We start from the raw sequence: 26,576 nt of genomic DNA on the forward strand, positions 1-26,576 counted from the left end.
GCAGGCTTCATTTAGTGCAATGGTAGGAAAGACAGTGGGCTCTCTCTTTCTTCTACTTTCTTTTTTCCTGTCACTCTCTTGCGATATTTGTAGATATGCACATACTAAGAATTTCATGAGATAGTAGCTTAACTTAGCATGTATCTTAATCCACTTTTCCGACACTTTCATATTCCTCTCTATAGCTCTCTCCTTAGATGCATACATCTGGCAGCAAATTCTTCATTTAGTAATGTGAAACCCATTGTAATGCAGTACATCAGACTAGGAAAATGGTTTTGCCATTTCAGAAAATGTTGAAATAAGGGAGTATGAGGAGCTGCGGTATCTAAGCCAGCAATTTCAGTTTGGCATTTATTTTGTTTGACAGTAAGACAGTATCAAACACATAATATCCAATATTTTGCGGTCCGTGATAGCTTTTCATTGTATCATATCACAGTTCTTTTCAGACCAAACAAACAATGAGGGGTTTTGTGAAAGCTATCCATCTGTAGCTTCCTGGTGATGACTTCTCATCAGCAGCTGATGAGGATTTCTATTTTTTTCTGGCGTAGCCTCCGTCCTACTTCATCCATACCAGGTTAAGGTCCCCCTCACCGCCTCTCTGAGTTGCATTTCTTTTTGTCTGCGAGAGAGGGGAAAGGGTCTGGGAGAGGCATTTTCCCATTGGGTCAGGAATAAATTGAACTTTTTCATGGACAGCAAACACTGATTAGATATTTATGACCAAGGTCAACCTTTCTGATTCCAGCTGGCACAGGCTCTGAGGCATACAGAACAGAGCATCCACACACATGCTCACACTCATACACACACGCTCACGCACATACTCACACACACAAATATGCATGCATGCAAAATAGGTTTTGACGTTTTCCTGCTGTAGACACATGCATACAAGTGCATATATGCCATTTTTGGACAAAATGTGTAAATGTCTAGCTCTATAGTTTCTCCAGAACTGCAATGCAATACAGTATATGTATTGAACAGTTATTTTAGTAGTTAGTATTTAGAAATATCTCATCTTGTTGTATTTACTATAAGCTCTGCAGCCCAAAAGTTACAATCTAGACATTAAGATGGTAATGTAACTGCAGCCAATTTATCAGGCTAGTACATACCTGACGAGAACTGAGGACACAAAAGCCTGAAAGAGGTTTCCGAGGTCAATTTCTGAGGTGTAGCTTACACACAATGACGAAAGAGTTATCAAGGGTGGCTCCAGTGATTCATTTCTGGCCTGAAGGACTTCCTCTTAATAGGTAATTTAGTCCAGACTTATGGTTGAAGGTGATAATAGCTTGAGGAAAACAGATAAAGACAAAGACATATACCATAATTAGAGGGTTAATTATGTTTATATTACCTTTGATGGTGCTCAAATTCTTACTGACTCACACATAGGCTCACTCGCTCACCCACCCACGCTTTTCAAATTTCTAGTTTTGTCTGTATCCCACTTCCTAGCTGCCTGCTCCATGACACTCCGTTTCTCAATATGTTGCCCACAGCTGCTTCTGTCTGAAAACTGTCCTGCTAATTAACTGGTGGGTCTGTGGTTGTAATAAGAATCATGACAGCAGATGAGCAATACATCTGCTACTCTTAAATTTTTCTAATGACACTGGGTCCTCTTTGGGCCTCATTGCAACTCTCCATCCACCCAGGGACAGCACAACTTCTAAACAAGTCTGTACCCTCACATAGACTTTGACTTTGGTTTACAGATGACAGTTTGTAGTCACATTTGCCATCCTCAGCAAGTTTTATAATTCAGTGGCTGTGGTTACATTTTACCTTAATTGTAAAAAATAATAATAATAATAATCACCCATTAAAATGTTGATATAACTGGTCATGAACTTCATGATTATAGCACCTTTCACACAAGAAATCCACCACATAAAAGGCCAAATCTGTGATCGAAATGTAAAGAAAAGGTCGCACCACCACCAAAATGTTAACTTCCCAAATTGATTCATAAATATTTTCTGATAAATACACATAGTACAAAGTAACACATGAAAGCAGTCCATGAGCCATGATACATAAGAAACACTCTGCACATGTCCAAATCAATCATGTTACACACATTATTGACAGAAGGTAAAGTCAGCCGCACTGACCAGAGTTGCACACACGCATTTAAAAATACAGATGACAAGACATTAGATTTGACATTAGATTTTTTATATCATTCATTGCAGCATTAGAAATGCTAATGATTATTTATCAGTTTGTCGAGACCCCTCGAAACTCAAGCCTTTGTAGCTTCCGGGGGAGCTCACTTCTCTTTTGGCTAATTCGAACACTGGAGTCAGGTAACACCACATGCTCAAAACTTGATGTTGCTGTCCTCAGACAGTCTGAGCTAGTTTCTATTTAAGCAGTCTGATTGGTTAAACACATTTAGCACATGTATGAGGGGCCGTACAAGCCATAATGCATTCTGGCCCTCTTACATACATACATTTCACTCACACATTTATTTTCATTCTTACACCCACACGTTTTCACTCTCATATTTATATTCTTTCACTCACATTCATACATTTGCTCTCATATTCATATATTTTAACACACACATTCATACATTGTCACTGCAAACCTACGGCAAAGGCTTCCATGAGTTCACTGGGAACGCTCAAACAGCAAGTAAGTCTGTTTCTCTCTGCCGTTGTTTTCTCACATAGAACCAGGCTGGTTAAAGTTAACTTCTAACTGGCGTTATGCTGGTCTGGCAGACGCCCGACCCGGTGAACTCATGGAAGCCTTTGCTGTAGGTTTGCGGTTTGTGTAGGTTAGAGTGGACGGAGGACGGCTGGTTCAGGAAGAGTGACATTCTGTATGCAGATGTAAATCACGCTCTCCTTGCCCCCTCCCCTCAGACCCGACCTCGAGCTTCTCAGCCAATCACAGCGCGATAAATGAGCTGCCATCCGTTTCCACTATACTCCTTCCGTTTCCACTATACTCTCACACACACATGCATACATTCTTCTCTTACATGTATACATTTTCTTCAGACATACGTACATTTTGTTCTTACATACATATATTATATATAATATTAAATGTATACATTGACTGCATGTACATGAGAGCAAATGTATGAAAGTGTGAGTGAAAGTATATGAATATGAGAGTGAAAATGTGTGGTTGTAAGAATGAAATAGATTAATGTGAGGGTGAAAATATATGTATGTGAAAGGAGAATGTATGTATGTGAGAGGTTCAGAATGTGTTATGGCTTGTACGGCCCCTCATACACATGCGTATGATTCCCATATGAACAATGGTTACCCTGGTAACTCATGAGATAACTTGAATGCTTTTAAATCCATTTCGAAAGACCTAGAGACAGAATCGTTGTGGTGTCTGTGCTTAAACTGATATTTTGGATGCGTGGCTTGTACTACGCTTTGTTCCTTGGGATGTTATATATTGTAGTATTGTCTGTTCTTCTGTTTTGTTTTTGTCTGTTTACAATCACTTGTTTTTATCTTGTGATGCTGCCTATCTTGGCCAGGAGTTCATTTAAAAAGAGATTTTTAATCTCAATGGGACCTATCCTGGTTAAATAAAGGATAAAAAAAAACTATAGATAACAAGTTAGTTTTAAATTCAATTTTAATTACTGGTTAAACCTTGTTTCAACTACTGAAACAATACAGCAACACACAAATGAAAGAATGCCATGCTGGAGGTGCAAATGAGTTGCAGCTATCACTTCCTTGCCCACAGCATTTATTTAACAAACTGCATCCAGTGATATTAACACATGGACCTTTCTGCTATGCTAAAGATGCACAGAACATAAACAGACGCCAACATCATTTCAAGGCGCCTGCTATAAAGTGTTATTACACCGAGCTATAAAAATGCCAGAGAACTTATGGTTGAATAAAAAATGAAAATGAATGAGACAGTTAAGAACCAGGTGGAGTGCTATTTTTTCAGGAACTTATCAATGCTTTGGGTTTCAACCCTTTAATAACCAGCACCAAATTTGGCACCAGTTCTTGACACCCAACCCCAATGAATGAAGAGGGAATCAATAAAATAAAATAAAAAACCCTGTCTATTAACTGCTCCAATGCTCCTGTTGAGGTACCTTTAAATGTGTTAAAATATAATGAAACAGGTTATCAATCCATGAAGGGTAATTTGCTTAGTGTAAAGAGAGATTGTGTAAAATATTAGCAGCTATGTAATACTCACATTTTAAATCACCAGTCTGCCTCCCTTGAAAGAAAATTATTTTAAAATCTGGGCCCTATTTTTATAGTTGTGGCCATTATTCTTGTAGGTTGTAAAAACGTTTTACTCACTAAATTAATTGCTGAGATCTCACGATCCGGCAGCACCCCTAAAACAAAGTCCTGCAGGACAAACAACAAGAGCAGCATGATCAAGATTAAAGGTTAATGCAATTGTGACAGTTGACCATTGATTGAGGGTGGTGCATGTTGTCAAACTGCACACACAGCGAAGTTTTTCAGTTGACAATCTACCATCAACATTATGAGCTATAAATACATGACACCACTTTATTAGGCTTGAAGCATGGAAATAAATCACTTCTTGCTTATTGCAGGTTTTTGTCAGACAAGGCAACATAATACACACAAGAATTGTAGTATTGTTCTAAAATGTAATAATTAATCCTAACTCATATTTAATGGGGATTATTGTAGTTTCATTTTTTAGGGTATTAAGAAACATTAGAATTTGCTTGACAAAATGAGAACATTTGGATCCCCAGGAATTTTAAAGCCAACCTGTCAAGATCTGTTTACCTCTTAATGTGTATATATAAGTAGTCATATCTTACTCTCTGCGTGTGTGTGTGTGTTTGTGCTATACTGGTATCACATCTGTACATAATATACACATTATTTCTAGTTCTCTTCTCATCTCTTTTTAATCTCTTTCCTCTCTATCAAAGGTTACCCTAATATTGTGGCAACATATGGCCGCGGATACACTGGATTCGCACCCAGCTACAGCTACCAGTTCCCTGGTGAGTTAAAGGCTTTCTTAAAATATCAGTGTTGCTGATTTCTGTAATGCACTCTCAGACATACACGCACAAACACAAGCACACACGCTCATCAATATACAAGTCAGTCACCAAATAATCTGCAGGGTTAAAAGTATGTTACGTGTCTGGATTTCTGAACTAGCTTTTGAAAGCTGACGTATAGTGAAGTAAATTGCTTACTCCTTTTTATCCCATATTTGAACACTACCATGACCAAATGTCTAAAATGGGGGAAGTTCTTCGTCTTCTGTGGTCCAATGTATGCAAATTCATCTGTGAAGAAGCAGAAAAATGAGCAGTGCTTTGTGTAGGCAGATTTTAAAACATGGTTCTTGTAATGGAAAATGAATAAAGTCATTTTCTGCATTAAAAGTGTTGACTCAGAGTGCCAGGCACTTTAATGGAAGTCCAAATGGGATGCATGCAGTCTGGAGGTGAGCAGCTATACCTGAGATTCTGTGGCTCTGTGGTGCCTCACTTAGACAGGCATCCCGTCAATTTCATGCTTTATTTAGGGACTTTACACATACTTTGTTTGCCATGCCAGACATCATTCCTTCCACTGATAAGACGGAATGGGAAATATCTGACAGCAGCTCAGATCTCTGTAATATCTTTGTGAAATAGATTCAGGAATAGTAAGACAGGAGCTCCACCTGTGACCACCTGCAGATCAGACATATGCTAGATTTATACTTGACCACAACATTATTTGACAGAAGAAAGGGAATAGCACCTACTCATCAATGTGGGTGAACATGAGTAGCATAGAAATTAAGCAATTTTGGTCTGTTAATTTTTTTAAATGGCATAATTTATGAATATAATGACCCTTTCTTTTGATAACTGATTGATATATATGAATTATATGAATGTGAATCATATTCCAACAACGTACATAATTGTTTTTGTGTGCATAATATATCTAATATGACATTTGGAATATCCTTCACATTCTGTAAAAGCATCTTAAAAAGTTGAACTTGTGAAAAGTGAGTGAAGAAGGATAGGGAAAGGAGCGATCAGTATTTATTCCGTATAAGTAATTCTAGTTAAACATGGATTTTTAAAATGTTTACTGTTTAGGACAAATTAAGGGATATCACCTTCCCTGAGGCAGAATGTATGATCCTGTCCATGTTAAACTCAATTTAAAGAGTTTGATAAAGCTGTATGATTAAAACAGCCTCCTTTGGGCTCGCTCAACTCTTGACAGGGTAATTGGAATTTTTAATGCATGAATCAAACTCCTTGTCCAAATTAAATAACCTCAGGCCAAATATTGACTAGTGTCCTTCCTTACTAAGATGTGGAAAGCATCCTCAATTTAAGATCAAAAGCTTTTTCTCACTGTACACAGCCTCACTGAAACTCTCCTATAAATAAATGGAGCTGGGACCAAGCAGGCTGGATCCAGAGGTGTAAATTGCGGGCAGCATTTCATGGCTTTTTTACACCCAGTAAACCCCAGGGGTCCTCTGTTAACAGGAAGAAAGTGGTTAGGCAATTGTCCAGTGGTCATGATAAAACAGTAATAAAACACTCATCAGTGATGAAACACTGAATTAAATAAGAATACTTAATAAGACATACACAGAAAAAGAGAAACCAAAGCTGTTATGTTGGAAGTGTAGAAAACAGAACCTAAAAGAGAAGTGAAATATACAACACAACCTAAAAAAAAAAGACAGCATTCAGTGCAGCAAGTTAGACTGTCAGTCACCAGCTCAACAGCTGTTAAACAGTATCTGACAACTTAGCACTCTGGTCCTTGTGACACTCCCAATTAATTCCAACATTGATCACAAAGTGCGTTTGATATTGATCACAGTATGTTTCTACGTGTCTGTATTTGTGTGCCGTGAGTTGCTTACAAATTATTCCATCATAGCACAGACATCATTACTATTTAATGCACTTAGAGACCTTCACATATTACTGATGTAAATTACATCATCCTCTATCTGTCAATTGTTGTCCATGCAAGCGATCATATATCAAAGCATTTTCCCAAAGAGCAAACTCAGACAGTGGTATTTATTTGTGTTCAAACTAGTAGTTACTGTACAATTATTTTTGGTGGGGAGAACACCTACTAATATCAACAGATGTTTCTCTGACACAGCTAGTTGTAGTTACATACATTAGCTGAGTAATATTGAAAAGTAAACCTTTTTATACATATCATAATATGAGAGGAGAATAAAAACGAAGAGAATGAACAACTTAAAGATACCCTGTAGAGTAGTGTTTTAATGAGTGGGTCCTTGTATTGTTTGTGTCGATGGTTAGGGCTAACCCTTTTCTACCAGCATGTGTATAAGGACACACATGCATGACACAACCATGGAGGTGGCATGATAGATATATGACACATCTGCTGACTGCAGAGCAGTAATGCAGTTGCTGGCATAATAATGTGCCAATAAATTAGGAGAACACTGCTGATGTTAACAATGCAGATTTTGCAACATCAAAAAATGCAAGAGGGCTCTGCAAATGTTTTCTGAGGCAGAAAATATTACTAGCCTGCACATAATAGTTTGATTTGATTTGAAACACTGAATAGAAACAAAACCATTTTTGGTTATGAAGAAAAAGCCACAGGGTACCTTTAATTGCAAAACAATAATGCAAGCAGCGTTTGGTCGAACATTTGAGGATTGGAAAATGAGTTCAATATCATAAGGCCCTAAAAGACTCTTTACATTCCTTTTGAAGTATGAAATCATAAAATATACAAATTTTCTTTTTCACTTATAGGACATATATTCAGTTTTTCACAAGTACATAGAACTAATCTTTGCACATATTTTAAGCATATGTTTGTCCCCTGTTTAGCCATTACAGAATGCATTCAGACTGATAACAGACAGAGGTTTGAAGTGTTTGATAAAGATGTGCACTCTGATTTTTGCTCAGTTTTTATATTCCAACCTGTATTTTATATGCACTGCTGTAATCACACACTGTTTACCTCGGTGTAGCATCGTTTCAGCATTATGCCAGAACTAAAGCTGGAATTGAATTTCAAACATGATGCTGCATACTGCATGTGTAGTGACAATCAAGAAGACAGCAATGTTTACCATTACCTCAGAATTACAAATGGTAAGGAGGTGTAACAAATGATTAGCAACATCCCAAGAACAACAAGTCTGTTTGTTTTTTTCTATTCATCAGAGCTTTTCTTTGGCGAAGTGGACACAATTACTTGATTGTTTACTATGTTTAAGTAACACATTTTTCTCAGCTTTACACTGATTTGTTTGTTAGTAGGGTTATTATCTTCCGAGAGACTTGTGGCACAATGATACACAATAACTTGCCGCAGTCATCTGTGTCTGATCCCATTGTGACAAAAATGTCATGAAGGTTTTCTCAGATTGAGCTTCTGCACATACAGGACTTTGATGGGAAGCAGTGCTATTGTCAGTGTCAAATGAAAGCAGAAACAGAGGGGACTGTAATGTATGCATGTAAATGTGACATGTGATATGTGAATGTTGTCATGTTGCCATTTTCTGTGTGGATGTAAACATCCCCACTGTTTAAGATGAAGACCCATGGACTTGTGCTGAGGCTGTTACTGCCTTTACCTTCAAATAACACCGTTCCCTCAGACTCGTCTTGTTGTATTGCTGTCATCATGTGGTTTCGAAAGAAAATAATGCAAACATTTCTGACACTTTCACTCTTGAGTTGTAGCTGAATCTCCATATTCATTTTCAGTCCATGAAGTAACCTCACTTTGAATTGAGCATCATCTTTGCTTTTACCAAAAATCCTTTGCACACACCCAAGACATGCTTCCAAAAAATAATGCAAAAAAAATGTGATGTTTGGGACTCCAGAGTAGTGTTAATCAATCTGATTGACATATTTGCATGATTGAGGATAACTTACTAAAAAGGGGAACACAGTAGCTATAATGCTAAACCCACCCTGCACTAGCAAACTACTTAAAGGGTAGATTCACCCAAATTACAATCAAAACACATTTTCTCACTTACTGTATGTCTTCTGGTATCTAGCCATGTAGATAATTTTGGCTTTATTTGCCTAGGTTCTGTGACATCAGCCTCTGAGATGTGTGCTGCAACCCCAATGCAATGGAGGTGAATTAAATTTTGTTTCATGTTCATAGTATTGAAAAGTTACATGAACAAAATTCAATAGCAACATGTCTTTCCACAATCAGTGTACCTGTTACTCTAGATAATCCACAGATGTCGCTGTGAACAGTTTTAATCAGTACATTTTGAGAAACTCCCCTCACCTCCAGTGTATTGGGCTGATACCACTAGAGTTAAGTGAGAGAATACCTTTGTTTTGTTTGGGTAAACCAATGCTTTAACAGCTGCTGCACTGTTGCTATCATCAACTGGAAGCAGTAATACATATGCTGTTATAGTGAGATGAAAACATTGTCAGATAGCTTTGGAGTGATGTCAGGGTGCTACATATCTGTAAATGTAGGTATCAGTATCACTTAAGCTGAGCTAAGATAGGTAGTTCCCATGTCAGTGGTGTAGCTTCAGTTTATTTTCAGCTATTGAACCCACACAGAGCTGCCTATGAACATACAGCTGTAGGATGATTGTGTGTCTCAGTGAGGGCTTGTTGTTAATATGACTTTAAAGCATTTTAAACTGACAGTTAGCAAAAATATTACCACACATTCCTTATGTCATTCTAACCATAAATGAAATAGTAAATAATGTTCTTTAAATGTGATATTCCTCTCAGAAAGATAGAAAAAACAACTGTACACCGTCAGTGAGTTATTCAGAATTATGACAGCTTTTGAGAAATTTCTGCATTAGCACAAAGAAAACTTGAAAGTAACATTCACTATAAACAATGTTGTAAACTGTTCTGCTCATGCTGGATGGCAGCTGGGGCAAGAATCAAAGTATGAAAATACAGCACACATCAGCATTACAGAACTTGACTTAAATGATCAGACTTCAGAGGTAACATTTGTCAGGCGACAAAGAGCAAACTAAAATTTAAAGTATTTCAGACTCAAAGTGAGGTCCTTTTGTACCTCATTTTAATTCAATCAGACATATAAGAACGCACCATTCCCTAGATACTGCAGGTTAAAATTGCATTGCACAGATTTTCAAATTAGAAAGTTTTGTTGAAATTAAGATCCTCGCCTCATGTTGTGGTAGTAGGAGTGAGACATGTAGCTGTCCTGTTTTGAGCTGACTGACATTTGCTTTACTGCATCTGCTAAAATACTCTCTTAAATTTCAAGTTGAGGAAGCAATGCTTAGCCACAATGTTTTGCCACCTAGAGAGAAGCTACATTTATTTCATGCTCTCCATAAATTCATGCCATGTCTGTTTTGTTTTTGTTTTTTAATCCATTTCATGATTTTTTGATTATGATTGCCTGAGGACATCAAATCTACAGTAGGATAATCATATTTTCTCTTTACATTTTTATACTTAGATACCTAATGGATTAGATAGGATGCTGTTCTTCCCTACTTAAACCCAAAATGCAGCTAGAAACAGAGAAAGCAGGACCTGACAAGGTATAAGGAACATTACTGTACATTATTCTCGTCCCTGTGCAACAGTCTAATTAGTGTTAGCTTGCTGATAAATGTGCTATTGTATTATTCAACTTTCAGCGCCCTGGGGAACATCCCAAGATGTGCTGCATTTAAAGCATGAGATGACTAGTTTGGAGGACCTTATGTGATTAAGGCGTTGAAAGCCACATTCAAAGAAGTATCTTATTTGATCACAGCCTTACAGTACATTGAACTGTTGTCTTTTTTTAAGATTACCCTAGGCTAAGACTGTATGCAGTGAAAGGACCTTGTGTTTTACTGTGCATATTAAAATGCAAATGGCTAGAAAGAAAATAGCTTTTAGCAATAAGTGCAAGTTAAGCTTATGCACTGTAGTTTATGTACAGTATAGTTTCTGCCAGTGGTGGCAGCAAATATAGAAGAAGAAATATGAAGAGTTTTAAGAAGAACAAGAAGATAGTATACTCCATTGTGTGTATGTTGTATGCATGAATAGGAAGCTTGTCTGTATGAGGAAAAATGTAATTTAAAAAAAGAAAATGTAGTATGCATATGTGCATTATGCATGTGAAAAAGCTGTAGAAGTGAACATCAGAAGCAGGGATACACCCCTCACACATTCATATTGTACTTTCTATTGTTAACCAGTCTTGAATCAGTTCCTTTCATTAAACGCACATGATGAATGCACAGTTGAATGCACACACCCGACACACACAGAGAAGCTGTATTCATACAAAGACTGAGATTCAGGAGCTATGTATGAAGGGAAGGGTGGAGGGACTTAACCAGGTGCTTCTCTCTGCTCTCCCGTCTTCCTGTGCGACTCGCTGCCTCCACAGCCGTGCCCTCAGAGCCTCCCCTGGCATAAATGACCATTATGGCTCCATTAGGGCTGCTACTAGGAGGTCATTATGCTACACTGAAAAACCAGGGATGAAGATGTTAGTGGGGTCCCATCAGGGGAGAGACACAGGCTGAGTGAGAGAAAGACATAACACTCAGTCATCCAGCTACTCCAGATGTCATGACAGACAAACAGCAATTCAGGTCCAGTGAGTCAGCCTTTTAAGTGGTAGAAGAATGGAGGGAAAGGATGATTAAGGAGGGGAGAGGGCAGCGGTAAGTGTAGCAAGGGTGCAATGAGAAGAGAGGGGTGGGTAATTTTGGGTTACCAGTTACCTTAACACTAAAGACAAAGAGAACTATCCAGGCTGTTTCTAAAAAAAATATATTGCATCTTGTGTCTCTTTCTCACCACACATTATAACAGTGTTTGTGTAGTGTATATTTGTTGTCATTGGTGGATTGGTTTTTCCATCTGTTTTTCTTGTCTTGTTGCCATATCCTTTTCTTGTCACACGCTTCATCTGTGTCAGATCTGCTTCCCCCGGCAGATATGACGAGTAGGATAGCACTGCGGTAGCCTCCGTCCCTCTGTATCTCCACCTCCACCAACCAACCATGCCTGAGACACAGCAGTACACTCCATCATATCTAAGTGACAGAAAGTGACATTTCAAAAGCCTTAAATCAGTGTGGAGTAGATTTCTCTTTCTGTGTGGATGTAAACAGGATTCAGCCCAGCAGGTGGTTCTGAATTCCACAGCTTCTCTTGCTACGAAATATGAAAACCTGCAGGGTGACCTGGTTGGCAATGAGACCGTCCCATACGCAGAGGACGAGGGGTTTGGCTGCCATTACCACCCACATGTCTGTCCTTGTTGAGTTGTCCTGATTCAAGTTACTTAACCCCTACTTGCTTAAGGGATAGTACATCTGGCTAAAATGCATATTGTATATTTATGTATGATTCAAAGCCATATGCATGGAAACAAGATATGTTTTACTTGGCCACCGTGGTACAGTATGGATTGTCCTGTGTCCTGTCCTCAAATACAGGACACAAAGTGACAGATGTTGCATGGGTTTGGGTTACACCAATAGAAGGTGCATGTTGCTCTCTGCAACTGTAAGTAACAGTGAAAAGAAGGCTGCTGACATTTTGACTTCTCTTGTCCTGTAGGAGAAGAATATATAGGTACAGGGAGCAGCTGTCCTCTCAGCAGGTGGCATATAAGGAAAGAGAGCTGCTGACCTGTGCAATTGGTATGATTGTGACTCCTCCTGAGGGCTGCATGCCCCTATAAACTGAGGCAGAGCCAGCCAAGCATATGATAAATGCACCAGAGGTCACACCAGGGCATTGGCCTGAAACTCCAGTTAGCCTCCCAGGGTTTAACAACTGTTTGCTGTTGGGAGATGGAAAGATGTATAAAGCTATGAACTTTTGAAGCAAAGGTAACTTTTGCAAGGTTGGTGGTCAAGGACGAGAAGGTATGGTGGCTGTGCAGTGTGTCTAGCTTCATAGAGTAAAGCTCTGCTGATGAGCGAAAGTGAAGATGAGAACGAACAAGCAAACCTTTTCCTATATTAACATGGTGTTAAAGCAAACTCAACACTTCCTGTAGCTCCATTTCATACTAAAGGCCCTCAGGCATAGAAATCTCAGTTCATCACAATGTTGGAATCAAAGACAAACTAAAAATGTATTTACATCCAGTTAGAGTCTGACTACAAGAACTCTGCTCCATTCATTTCAGTACAGTTGACTCCAGGTGCAGATAAGCAAACTGGCATGGCTCCAGTACAGCTCTAGCCTCATGTGGATCCAGAGAAGACGCCATTGTATCAACATCGACCCTACTGGCCCACTAATTAAAAGTGTGGAAGATGCCTTTTCAAACTTTCTGTCCAATGAAACTCTCTTGTTGCTGGTTATAGTTCATTACTTCCATTGTGGATGATGATGTAGTTTGGAACACCATGCGCAGTCATTATCAGCCGATCTGAAGCTCTCTTAAGTATTCAGACATCTTATATTTCCCATTTCAGTACAATAAGTACCCCACTTTTTGGCTACAGTACTGGAGCAGGTGGAAAAAATCACTGGCCTGAGGCTGATGAGGAGCTTACCTGTGTCATGGGTGCATGCCACATTGTCCTCCATAAGACAGATCCCACTGTTTGTATTTTTACTGCACTCAGGAGATGTGGCGGTGGCACACACAGCAGTGCTATCGGTAGAGCAGGTTTCTATTGAAGTTATACAGCAGATTGTTCCTTCGATCCTGTGACCATCTCTCTACAAGCTGGGTGAGCTGTGACCCCAGCAAGTGGTCCCACAGGCCAGAGTGAGTGCTACAGGGCTGGAAGCAGATGGCCCTCCTGATGCCACACTGACTCACAGATTGGCTTTAATTGCCAAGGCTGATCATTAGCCCAATGGGTCTGTGGAGGCCGGGGCACTCCATGAGTCGCAGGCCTTAAAATAGGGCCTGACAAGGAGCGTCGTGACCTCGCACACTTGAACGACCATGCACAATGCATCTTTCTCTCACACACTTGGACACACACAGGCATAAAACTGACACAATCAAAGACTCTTCAAGGCTGCGTATGAAGGCAAAGGAGGTGGAGGGACTTTACCAGGGCCGTCTCTCTGCTATCCTGTCTGCCTCTCTGACTCACTGTCTCCACAGCAATGCTGACTGCACACTCACTCACATGTGCACACACACACACACACACACACACACACACACACACACACCATCGCACATGCAGACTCTCTGAGCTCCCCAGGCCATGACTCCATTCCCTGTGACAATAGTGAGTGTGCTGCTCTGACGTCAGTAGATAGCACTGTATGTCACGCCCTGTCTACTTCTGTGTGTGTAGTCTAGACTGCTCTCAGATCAGCTCTGCTCTCCATTAACAGCCCTCAAATCCATTTTATGTACATATGCTTTGTTGTCAGAGGGAGACACTATAGGCTACCAAAGTACCGTATGTGTTTTCCTGGACATGGAATAGAGGTGGCTGATGGATTCAACAGGTGTAGCAGCACTCCACCTACATGCGCTTCACAGGAGCACTAGTGGTTTTGTTAATATATGTTTTGTGGTATGGTTTTATTTTATTTATTATTTATTTCATTTTATCATTCTGTGTAGATTCAGTGTGTACTGCTCTATCTGCATGCTCACATACACACAAGTCAGGTCACGTGCACATGCATGTGTGCCTCCTGGGGTGTGTGAGCACCTGTCTCTGCAAAACCAGCTACTGCAGTCTGACACAGGCAACGCTGAAATGCTGACTATTTACTGAAAGTGGAAGAGAAGGCTCACCTCATTTGCCCAGTTCTTAACTCACCCTAGGACAGCAGAGACATCCTCACACTCTGAAGCAGGCAAACAGTCTGCTATGGAGACCCCCATTCTAGGTTCCTGTGGTGGGGAAGATGAGCTGCTGTAAGAGGCAGAGTGGCAACGCTAAAGCTCATTATGTCTCGACTGTTGAGCTGCTGGTCTAGAAATGAAACTTGAGCTGCCCTGCCTCGTACATGACTGCCACCTTTGGACACTGCTGGAGACCAGCAGGAGAACAGAAAAGGAGCACAGACATGGAAGTAGGCAGAGGAGTACAATATGTGTGTCTGTGAGATCATGCTCAGTGTCTACTGCCTGTTGTTTTGATGCCACCCACTGTTCGAGAGCTCCAGGCCGAGCAAGTTGGGTACTTGCTAGGTCTCTACCCAGCTCCCTCCTCCTTTTCCTCTATCCTTCCATCCCTCCCTACTGCTGACTGGGCTAATAGCCCTCCAGTTGCTCTCCACTCTTTCCCTAGTGCATGGACCATACATACGTATATAAACATGTATGCATATATTCATAATCATGGCACACAGCCCTCTGTATACCTCCGCCCATGTGTGGAAACATTGCTTACAGCTCCAGTAATCAAGTGGAAGCCAATGTTGCAGTGCTATTTTTGGGTCATGCCACATTTTACCCTGCTTGCCCCTGGTATCTGGAGCAGATTGTGTAACTGCAGTGCATGGAGCTGACTAACATATAATGGAGTCTGTTAGTGTTTTAACTTAGCTATAAAATCATGTTCATGAAATAATGTCAGCAAAGCTGCTTCTTTTTATTATTATGATTACTAACATTAATACATTCTTTTTTTCCTGCTAAATTAGTAATTCCTACAAAAGCAAGTTCGCACTGATCAGTGCAAATCCACAAACACATATTTAACTTGAATGGTGAAATGACACTTTGAAACTCTGAAAACCTGAAATTATCCCCCTTTATCGTTCATCTGTCCCCTCCACTGCCACCCTCAGAACTGGGAGATGGACATTAAAATGCATAAAAAATTAAGGCTGTTTACTTGGACACTAATGAGAGGAGGCTTAAGTAGTCTAGTTTAATTAGTATGATTGGCTCTATGGGGACCGCACATGCAGGGCCATAACAACTGATTCACTCAGAGCTCACAGGACCTTTTCATACTCTCTGAGTGTCAGAGCTGATGTCAGAGGAGATTGGACTGCAGAGACATGTTGCCTTTACTGATCCCAGGTTGGAAAGGAACACTGCAGTTAAATGCACTGAAGCAGACCATTACATAAGCACCACTGCAAGGTCAGACATCTGTGTCCTCACTGTCTGTCTCTCTCTATTTAAGTCACCATCATGAACTGCCTTGGATATTAGGGTTGTGAACCAAGACCCTGTCCCATCCACAAACCAGTGTCACTGTTTCCTGAACCAAATGGATTTAAATGTTTTCGCCGTATCTACTCTGGCAGACTTCCCCTCTCTTTTGAAATGCATTTTTTTCTCACCTTATTGTTTTGCTCTCCATTCCTCCTCCTTTAACTATTTTTTTGTGTATGAGTGACTGAGAGTTATGTTGAGGCTTGTGTGGAAGCAGAATGTGTTTAGATCAGCTCTGTAGCATAGGAGCAGTTTCCTTTTTACTGAAGTGCATGGGAAGGAGTACAAAGAGGAGGTCGAAAGTGCGGCTACACTTCAATAAAGAGCCTAGTTTGTCCTCTTTGATGCTATGCAGTCATGCACTTCAACTACAAAGAAACGGCACTCTTGTCACTGAGAACTGAAGTAAAAGACACTGAGTCCACTACACCACACAGTCACTCACACACAGTGAGCTGTGTGATGTGTATGCAGAGTTTGCAGTTTCAGAGGCTGCAGTTATTTCCAAGTTGAGAGTATTTTGAGCAACATCATAATAAAACGTATTAAGTATTTTTATTCATTCTAATTTATGATTGATTCATTCAGGGCTAACGTCATATATAGCTAGTATGCATCATGTAATATAGAAACTGGTAAGGCAATCTGCAATTCATTATGCTAGTTTTGACAGACAACATAGTGAGGATGGAGACTGCTCTTCAGCTGAAGGGCTCTGGGTCGAGCCCCCTCGTCAGCAAGAATCCACCCTGCTGAAGTGTCCTTGAGCAAATCACTCAGTCCTTACTAGCTCCAGCGAGGCTAGTCTGTAGCTCAACCTCACCTCTGACCTTCCTGTGGAGAAATCCACAGGAATCCCATTATATCTTTACCATCTGCAGTATGGTAACTGTAGATGCATGTTTGTGTGGCATGTGAATTCAGAATACATTGTAATTTATACATTTCTATCCAACCTCTTGTAATGGTTTAATGATTACAGTGGATAAGATGACTTGGTGTGTCAAACTAATTTTAGTACATGATTATGTCTTGTAAAGGGACAGAGCAGTTCTCTTGCAGCAGGGTGGATTTTTGTTTTGTGTGGTTCTGAAAGGTTACCCAGTTGAAATTTTACCAAATATATCTCCTTCCTGGCCTCATCATTTTGTTCAAAGGTGTAAGATACTTGTGCAATTGCTACCATAAAGCCAGGCTTTGCTGAGCGCTGGGCTCACTCCACTTCTGTAATTGACTTTTTCTCTCCCCACTCAAAAGCCACAAAGTCTTAATGGCAAAGGATCAGTGTGCCAAATGGTTTCATTACATACAGAAACCATTACCTTTGGCAAAAAAGAGCCACGGCTTAGGCAAAGGGACACACACAGAAACAAACACATTGACAGGGACCCACACATATCCACATACAGTAGTGAAGTCATATATGGTCATATCAGTGAGCAATAGAAAATTGGCTATTCTCATCATACTGTGTAGAGCCAATATGTTGGCACTATACTGTATTTAGAGCACTCCCAACGGTATTACGACATATACACTTGAGAGAATTTAGTTTTTCACGGCAAAAGCTCTCAAATGGCAATAGCCTGGCTCATGAAGAGATACATCATGTTGTGTGGTCAGCTGTTGTGGAAAAACGCTAAATGCCGTTGAGGAGTTGACGTGAGCAGCTGTTATGCTAATCAACACATCAACCCATTTCTCAGCAGCAGTATCTCATGATACTGGGATATCATACTGAAGTGTAGCTGTATCTGTGATGGCCTCAGTATTGTACAGTAGTTCTTCTCAAAGCTGTTGTATTTGTATTCCTTTAATGGGATGTGGTATGTTTCAGTGATGTTTTTATTATTATTATTTCTTTTTAGATTATTATTTCATTATTATAGTTGAAAAACCTCAACATTTTTTGCAGTTCATCGTAACCATTTGTAGCACACAGTAAGTGGGATACTGTCAAAATTGAGGCATCAGAGGCAGATATATCCTGACTTTTAGTCCCTAGTATGGGTCAAGCTCCAAAAACACTGGATCCTTCAATTCCGATACAACTTGTCTTTCATTAGACAAATTAAATCTGTAGTCTCCAAGCTCAAGCCGAGATAATCCTGATAACATCATCAAGCCAGATGAGTAAATTGAACTTAATGTGTAAAATCAGCGGAGTGCCCCTTTTACTAGGGTGTAGTTAAATTAAAATGAAGCAGCCTGACTTCCCCAGTATCCCAAGTTTAACTGAGCTGTCTAACAGTCAAGTTGATGTACAAAAGGACATGTGGCAATACAGGCTAATAGAACAAAGGAGTAAAATATTTTGGAGTGGATCAATTTAAAGGACATCTTCATGTAAGCACTTGAGTTGCCATTTTACTGTTTAATTTTAATTAAATTTTTTGTTTAATTTTTACAACATCTCTACTCTAGCTGTTCTGTTTCAGATACGCTTGGCATCCTCTTTACTGTGTGACCTTTGTGGCACGTGCACAGAATCCAAACACTGAAAGAAACCAGACATACACATGGCAAGATTCATTTGAATGATTGACAAGCAGCCCAGCTCTGTTAATCAAGTTATGCTTACTCTGATTAGGACCTTAATGTGAGTAAGATAACCCGGTTAAGGTGTTTACATGAGAGTTGCAATAATATGCGTATTGCATTAGTCTGGTTATAATTGAATTATTGTTGTGCATGTAAATGCTCTTTCTCTCTCTCTGGCTCATTCCCAGACACCAGTCTGTATTTTATGTGAGGGGAAACCTCTGTGTGTACTGTAGGTCTCTGCTGATCAGAGGAGAGGTGAGACATGAGCATGTGTGCAGCAGTTCATATGAAAGCCACCTGGCTCTCTCCAGCTCTGTGATTTATGCCTTTGATAACAACAACCCAGAGATGCTTTCAACAACAACAAAGTAGCGCTGAAGGATGACAACAATGGGACACTTGTCAGTCTGGAGATGAAAAGATGTCTTGCTAGGTGGCTGTCTCTTTTGTTACTTTGATATATATATATATATTTATTTTGTTTATTTGTTTCTCTATATCTTATCAAAGGTTATTAATGAAGCAAAATGTGAAGTGGAGTCAGTTTTCCATCTCTGACAGAATGCCTCCCTCCTCCTGTGAGAAGGCGGCAGTGTGCTTCCCTGCCTCTGCTATGACTTTTTTCTCTGGCTTGTCCTTCTTACTGTCATACAGTGATAGGAAAAAACATGCACCTCCTATATGATTTCTTAATTTGTCTAAATTTTTTTTTTTACATTGAACTTGCTCAGATATTTCTGTTGGTTCTTCCTTGTAACTTTTTAAATTATTATATGAACTACTCAGTTGAATAGAAGGAGTGTGTACCGTAAACCACAACATGTAACTTAATAGGATACATGGTTCAACACTTACTTGATTTGTATTGAACATCAATGCATTGATATCTTTGGTATTCTAGTTTGCAAAACTGTTTTGTAGTGAAACCTATATGAATAATTAATCAACACTCTTATGATACAAATGCAAAATAGAATTTTTTTGGATAATTAGAAATTAGATTTTTTTAAGGCAAACAGGCAGAACTGTTTGTTTTTTTTAAATCAGCCTTCTGTTTGATTGCCATGTATCTGTTTACAATGAGATTCATTCATCAATAGTCCATCATTAAATACACTTTGGTTATGGCAGTTTAATTTCAAATTGTATATTTTAGCAGCAGAGTTAGCAAGTAACAAAATCTATCTACCCAGCTATCGTACTTACTGTAAGTTTGAAGAATGAGCATTTCTACTTATTTTCATTGTGACAACTGTATTAGATACTTTGCAAATTACATGTAAGATCTTACATGCAAAAATGAAATAATCTTCTAGAATACCGTGCAATTCCATTATGCCTACTACTGTACAAACTTAAAATACAACTTATAAATAATTTAATACTCTGAGAGGGACCATTCTTTAAAATAACTACTTAAAACATTTTTATAGCATCTAGTTTTTTACTGTTTCTTCTTCACTCTTACTTAATAGTGAAATTCAATAGTTAATGCAACAGTTTTAGGGGAGCATTTTAACATTGCAATATATCAGTACTAATTTAGATTATTTTCCTTTGTTTTGTTTTCATAAAAGATATTTTCCTTTGTAACAGTACCATACAACACTTACTTGATTTAGTGGTGTGGAAGAATAGCACTTTATTGTGGGTGTGGCTATTATGTTTAACCAGAGTATAATATAATCAAATTTCTTGGCATATTTTTCTTGTCCAAAATACGAAACAGAATTCCTTGAGAATTAATTAGACACCCGTGTCCTGGCCTTATTTCTCCATCAATTTCTTGTTCTCTTTGTCCTTTCTTCTCTTTGTCTTCCTCTTCTACTGATGTGGCTGCTGTCCTCCTCTGTTCATCTGTTTCACTCATCTCTGCTCTATACTGTTCATCTGTCTCATTCTTTCTGTCAGCCCCCAAAATCGACTAGCTGCAGGCTGAAATGCTTGTTCACAAGCCTCTTTCCCAAACCAAGCTACTGTGTTAACCAGTGTAGCATGAAAACTCTGTTAGCCAGCAAGCTAACCCTGGTTAACTGCACTGCAATGGTAAATTGTAGCATGTCATGTTATTTTTCGCTAGTTTGGTTTAATGTTCAGCTAAAATCTTGGTAAAAACTTTTATGCTACACATTATTCACACTTTATAAACACTGTATTTGTAATGTATCCTTACTTTACACCATTTGAGATCTCAAGTGAATATGAAGTATTAGTGTTGTGCTAGTCCCTATTAGATTTCAGTGTCCGAGATATTAAAATGTGGGCATAGGCTACTTCATCCATAGAATATCAGCTGTCCCTGGGCTCCTCCTGTGCATTAGATAGTTGACAGTCTTCTTATAGCAGAAATGAATGGAGTGCTCTGTGACTGATGGAGCTCCTTTGTCAATGACGGGGGAGCTGCTGCTGGCAGTTTTGGGCCAGAGAACAGTACAGATTACATTAACATCAGTCAAGCTGTTGTCAGTCTGGTAGGACATAAATAGGACCTTATTGATGCATAATGCAACAACTTTTCATTGTGACGTTTTCAGAGTAATGGGATCAGAAAGTAAGTCTGTGGCTAGAAAGGCAGTATGCCAAAAAAGATCTGCAGGAATGTATCAGAAATAGTACATCAGGAGAAATATCAGAGGTAATGTTTAGAGTTTTAGGGGTTTATTAGCACAAGTTAAGATCATACAACAAAATTACAAAGGGTATAGGTCAATTTGTAGGGGTCACTATGCGTCAGCTGACCCGGCTTCATCACCTTCCTCCTGTCCAGAGTTCAACGTCTATACTAGATGACGTACACATACTAGGCAATGTGGGGTCCAACATGGGTATCTCAGGGCATGGTGACTGACATTTGGTCATTTTGTTGTTAAAATCGTGCAACGCAACTGCAGAGCAGCTTGAAAACATGGTGACATTAGGAGGAATACATCATAAGTGGTCATGATGGGGGCTAGAATTAATTTGACCAATCACATCACCTCCTTTTCTTTAGTGCTTTGACTGTTTTGTAATAGAGAAAACAAAGCTTTTTCCACTGTGCTGTTTGATAACTATGACACTGCCCCTACTGCGTCTCTCCTCCTAGTTCAGTCCAGTCAAGTTCACAGAGACTCACAAAATACATTTGCAGGTAGAAAAGAACTGGTGTGCACCCAAGAAAAATTACACTTTACAGGCATAAAGTGTCGGCATGTGCTATGCACTGTCATGAAAATAGAGATTTATGTTCTCTGGATGCACATTGTTCTCCTTTAGCACAGAACTGACAATACCATGAATCTGACATGCCATTCTGTTTGGCAAGTTACTTTAGCTGGAAGTTTATTATAGGTAGGGAAGGATATGGATACATATAGGTAACAGTTGCATCATTTTCTGAATGTTGGTGTATATTTGTAAACAGTGGAGTTGGATGGATAGAAAAATACAAGTTAATGTCAAAGCTGTAAGGATATAGAATACAATGTCAGTTAAAGCTTTTTGTAGGGAGTGTAGAGAGTTACTACATAGAATAATTTCAGACTGGGAAATTTCTGTAGAAATTTGCAACTGTTGTGAATATAAATATTTTTATGAAATGTTAATGTTTGTGTTGAGAAAATGTAATTCTTTTGCTTGGAGAAGGGGTGAAATGTCTGATATGTTTGACAGTCCTCATCTTTCTTTAGGTCTAATCTTTCTTCCTTTCTGTGTGTGCTCCTGAAGAAGGCTGAATTTCTATGCCACAGGCTTGAGGAGAGAAAAGCTGAGGACAGTTCCCCAGAGTCCGGACACCAAGGCCCCCGGGCCTCCACAGCTCATAAACAGATGTGTCCTTGTCCCCAGCCAAGCGCAGCCACTCAAGTGGCAAAGCAGGGGCCCAATAATTGTGAAGAATTGAAAGCTAAATATTGGCTTTATCTCCTCAGTAATAAAAGGGCCATGAAATTGATTTAATGCTGCAGCGCTTCTCTTGGGTGGCTTCTTACAGCGTGAGCACAAAACAATGAGCAGCAGCCATCTATTAATTAACCCACCTAATCCTGCAAAGTTAATCTCTCACCACAACTTTGCCCGCAACTAACTTCCAAGCCAGCGGGTCTATTGGAGGTGTCATGACAATGGCAGCGAGGGGAAGATAGATTCAGCACTTAGGAAAGGAGGGAGGGAAAAGAGGTGGAGAGTGCTGCATGAAACACTGTTCCGCACAGCAACCATGGGGACACTGTAAGTGGAAATGCAGGGGTGCATGGCCATCATTAGCATAGTATCAGAGTTGATTTGTGTTTTTGTGAAAAGAGGCGGAGAACATCATTTGAGCTGTTGAAATCAGTTCCTGGTGTGGTGCGGTTGCAGTGGCATAAATGCTGCTGATTTTAGTTGCCTTTTTGTATTCTTTTTCCCCTGTCACCATGCCGCCTTATTCTCGCCTGAGCTGTTAGATAGTTGGGGGAAAAGTGGCATTTCTTTCTCTTCTTCACCTGCCTGCCAGTCGCAGCATGATGGCACCTCACGCCCAACACACACATACATGGTCGTATTGTGTCGACAGAGTTGTGAATTACCTCCTTCTCAGCCGGCTGATGAAAAGCGTGTTTTTCTCTTTGGCTGCAGCTCATCTGACCCTGCCCTCTCACCTCCTCCTCCTCCCTCCCTCTCATCAGTCTTTTGTGTGAGCCCCTCTTGGTGGAATAGCAGTACAAGGCTCACTCGGAAAATAGGTCACCCGCTAGTGCTCCTCTCACCTCGACAGCATTCAAAAAATAATCCTCTAAGGTGTCCCGTGCCATTTTGTAATGTCTAAACCACAGTCTCCAGAATATGGCCAAAACATTGGAAAAACACACACATGCACACACATTCAGCTAAAAAAGAAATCAAGAAAAACTCCAATTGAGGGAATTTGGAGATCATTTTTTTTGCTTGTGAGAAAAGCATTTCCTGTGGAGATAATTTTAGGAGGCTGATTAGGCATAGACGGTGTTGAGCCCAGAGTGAGGAATCTCATCACCACTAATGACATGCCATTCCTGTGCTGAGAGAAGAGGCCAGGCCCTGGGCATGGACTAGCCCCTGTCAGCCACCTCTAGCTACTGTGTTCATTAAGGCCAACAATGTAATTACAATTCACAGATACTGCGCTGGCTTAATTACAGACTGATTATTAGGCTGATATTTGTTGGAATAATCAGACCCTAAAGAAGTGGATTTTTATTTGCATGGGATTTAGGTCTTATTAATGTATCATAAACTGACAATTTGGATAGATATATGAATGCTGGACCTACTTTTAAAGCTTAAAGCTTCAGAAATCTCAATGTTTACATAAGACTGTTTACATAAGAAGAAAGGTACACAAGATACTTGTTCAGTGTTCACATAAGATAACAGATTGAAGTCTCTTCTGAATTACAAATCATCCAACAGATGTCTCCATCTGATTGTGGGAAATGTTTCTCTACTGTATATCTTCTACCTAAATAGCCCGACAAAAAAAAAAACGTGGAATGCTTTGCCTCTTGCATTACAGTGGATGATTCTGATTTCATAGAAACTCCCAGTAATTGGGAGCATTCCCGAACAAAATGCAGGGATAGTCCCCAGAGGTAGGGCTGTTATGCCCATGTCTGCAGTTCTGAAGTGGCTGTAATCTTTCATCCAAAGCATGTGACATAAACACCCCCCAGAGCCAAATGCTTTCACTAATATAATCAGGGACTTAGTTTTAAAGATGAATAAGAATTTGCACCTTTTCAGTTGGACAGACATTTAACGGAAAATTTAGAGGATATTGGTTTAAAGTACATTTCATTGTAAATATTCCAATATAATCACTCTAGTGTAAGTTACTGTTTGTGAAGTTTTAAATCATAAAATCATAAACTGTTTTTCTTATATGGTTTTAAAATAATTTTATATTTGCCTCATGATGATCATAACAAGTATGTTAAAGCTGCACTTTTGTCAGTTATTTTTATTTTAATCTAATATTTGGTGAGTTGCTCATGGCTATCTTTCTGTTTCTGTGTGTGGATCAGTGGGTCTGCAGGGTTTTGAATATCACAGAGGGTTCAGTAAGAGTCTGCTGATAGATGTCGCCGTGACATGAGCCCCTGTCTTTGGCAGCTGTAGTTTTATCCCATAGCTCAGTGCTGGTATCAACATTCTCCTGTAGCTCTGGGGCGTACTCATCCATGTGCAGGAAGTGATGTATGTGTGTATGTGTGTGTATGTGCCTGCAGGCTTCCCAGCGACAGCGTACGGACCGGTGGCGGCAGCGGCGGTAGCAGCAGCGCGTGGCTCAGGTAGGGGGGCCCGTGGAAGAGGCGGCTACTTGGCGTACCCACAGAGCACAGGGCCAGGTAAACGCTCTGTCCATGTTCTGTGTGGCTGCTGCTCTCTCCAACTTCTCCTGCTCTGCTTCTCCCCATAGACATAGTCCCCCGAGCCCACATGCACACACTCGGCAACAATTTGAGTTTAGACTGCAGCATTTTTTGTAAGTTTAGTGAACTTCTTGGTATTTTGAGTTGGGAAAACTCAATAATATAGAGTAACTGTAAGACTAATAATTGAGTAGAACCTACATCAAAAAGTCAAGAAAATGATTTCAATCAACTTAAAGAAAGTCAGCATATGAATTACGTCAGACTTGATTAAACTGAGTAAAATTTAAGAGAATTGCTGTGAAAATTGAGTTGCTGATAATAGTCAATTTTTCACATTTTTACCAACTCTTTTTGTGTGTATTGCATCAAACTTACATTGAATAATTACTTAGCATTAACACAATTCACATTTTAACAAATGAAATGAAATTGAAAAACAAATTTCATAATATTAACATTCTATCATTTATGTTTAATAACCAAATACATTAACTAACTCTTGTTAGTATCACTAACTTCCTGTAACACAGCAGAATACATTTAAACATTGTTTAAACTTAAACATATGAACATAGTAAACCAGAAATCAGGTAAACAACGTCTGAGACATTAAAAGATCAGTCATTCCCTCTACAAAATTTACAATTTGACCCTACAATGTGTTTAAAATACCTAACCTCCATAAAGCTTCTGTTAAGCCATTTAGTTAGGAAATACAGCTTACTTAAAAATCCTTCACAGCTCCGACACAACACTTAACTAAACTTTACATACACACCCTACACAGCGCTGACACATGAGTGTCCCAAAAAAGTTGCCATTAATCACAGTTTCAAGTGCAGCTCAATATCTCATTTATAAACACAGTCCATTAAACCATGAACTTCAAAAAATTCCCCACACCATTAAAATGTCCACACTATACCCCACATACTGATACACATTAAAAAGAGCCTTGCACAAGCTGTGTCAGCCCAACAGCCATGTTTGATTATCTAAGCCAGGCTAATGTACTTTTAGGTTGATTTAGTTTCAGTGTTTTAAGTCTCACAAAGAGTCTTTGAAAAGACTTAAGAAGCACTTCTTAAAGTGCGTTTCCCCTCTAACCTTTTCCAAACATTTTAATTTTCACACACGCACACACACTGAAACTGAAATAAAAAATAATGCTCTTTAACCAAAAATAAAACGATGCAGGCCTGAGACGGGGCTTGGAAGCAAATGGCCTACAACAAATGGCTGCTTCACCTGCTAGTGCAAGCTACCAAAATAAAATACACATGCAATGTTAGTTTGTACTCACAAGTCCATGGGATGTTACCTGAAGCATGAGCAAGGGAAAGATGGAGAACAGACGAGGAATGGTGGGGAAAGACTGTGAGTAGATTTCAGGCTGGACGCTGCAACAGTCCCAACACGGTGCTCTGGCTGGTGGCAACAGTTCAGAAAGAAGCTGTAGCAGGCGGGATACATCTAACTTACTCCTCAGAGT

General features: G+C 39.6%; 1 protein-coding gene and 1 long non-coding RNA gene across 14 annotated transcripts in view; one reads left to right on the forward strand and one right to left on the reverse strand.

The window, feature by feature from the left end:
• LOC122887872 (RNA-binding protein Musashi homolog 2) overlaps positions 1-26,576 on the forward strand; it is a 239,742-nt gene that overhangs the window by 185,735 nt on the left and 27,431 nt on the right. For 6 of the 12 annotated variants that reach the window (XM_044221500.1, XM_044221503.1, XM_044221507.1 and 3 more), the window contains exons 10-11: positions 4,955-5,029; positions 24,938-25,057. In XM_044221500.1, the coding sequence (XP_044077435.1) occupies positions 4,955-5,029; positions 24,938-25,057 (195 nt within the window). The remainder of the gene's footprint in view (positions 1-4,954; positions 5,030-24,937; positions 25,058-26,576) is intronic. The other 6 variants (XM_044221504.1, XM_044221509.1, XM_044221505.1 and 3 more) reach the window with 2 other exon arrangements.
• Positions 368-18,048, reverse strand: LOC122887874. Of its 2 annotated transcripts, none has more exons than XR_006380630.1 (4): positions 14,821-18,048; positions 4,338-4,388; positions 1,128-1,306; positions 368-628 (listed from the first exon to the last, which is right to left on the reverse strand). It is a non-coding gene; the product is annotated as an uncharacterized LOC122887874 (long non-coding RNA). The 2 variants fall into 2 exon arrangements; XR_006380629.1 differs by having other exon boundaries at positions 368-649.

This window comes from Siniperca chuatsi, linkage group LG14 (assembly GCF_020085105.1).
Source record: "Siniperca chuatsi isolate FFG_IHB_CAS linkage group LG14, ASM2008510v1, whole genome shotgun sequence".
Lineage (NCBI taxonomy): Eukaryota > Metazoa > Chordata > Actinopteri > Centrarchiformes > Sinipercidae > Siniperca > Siniperca chuatsi.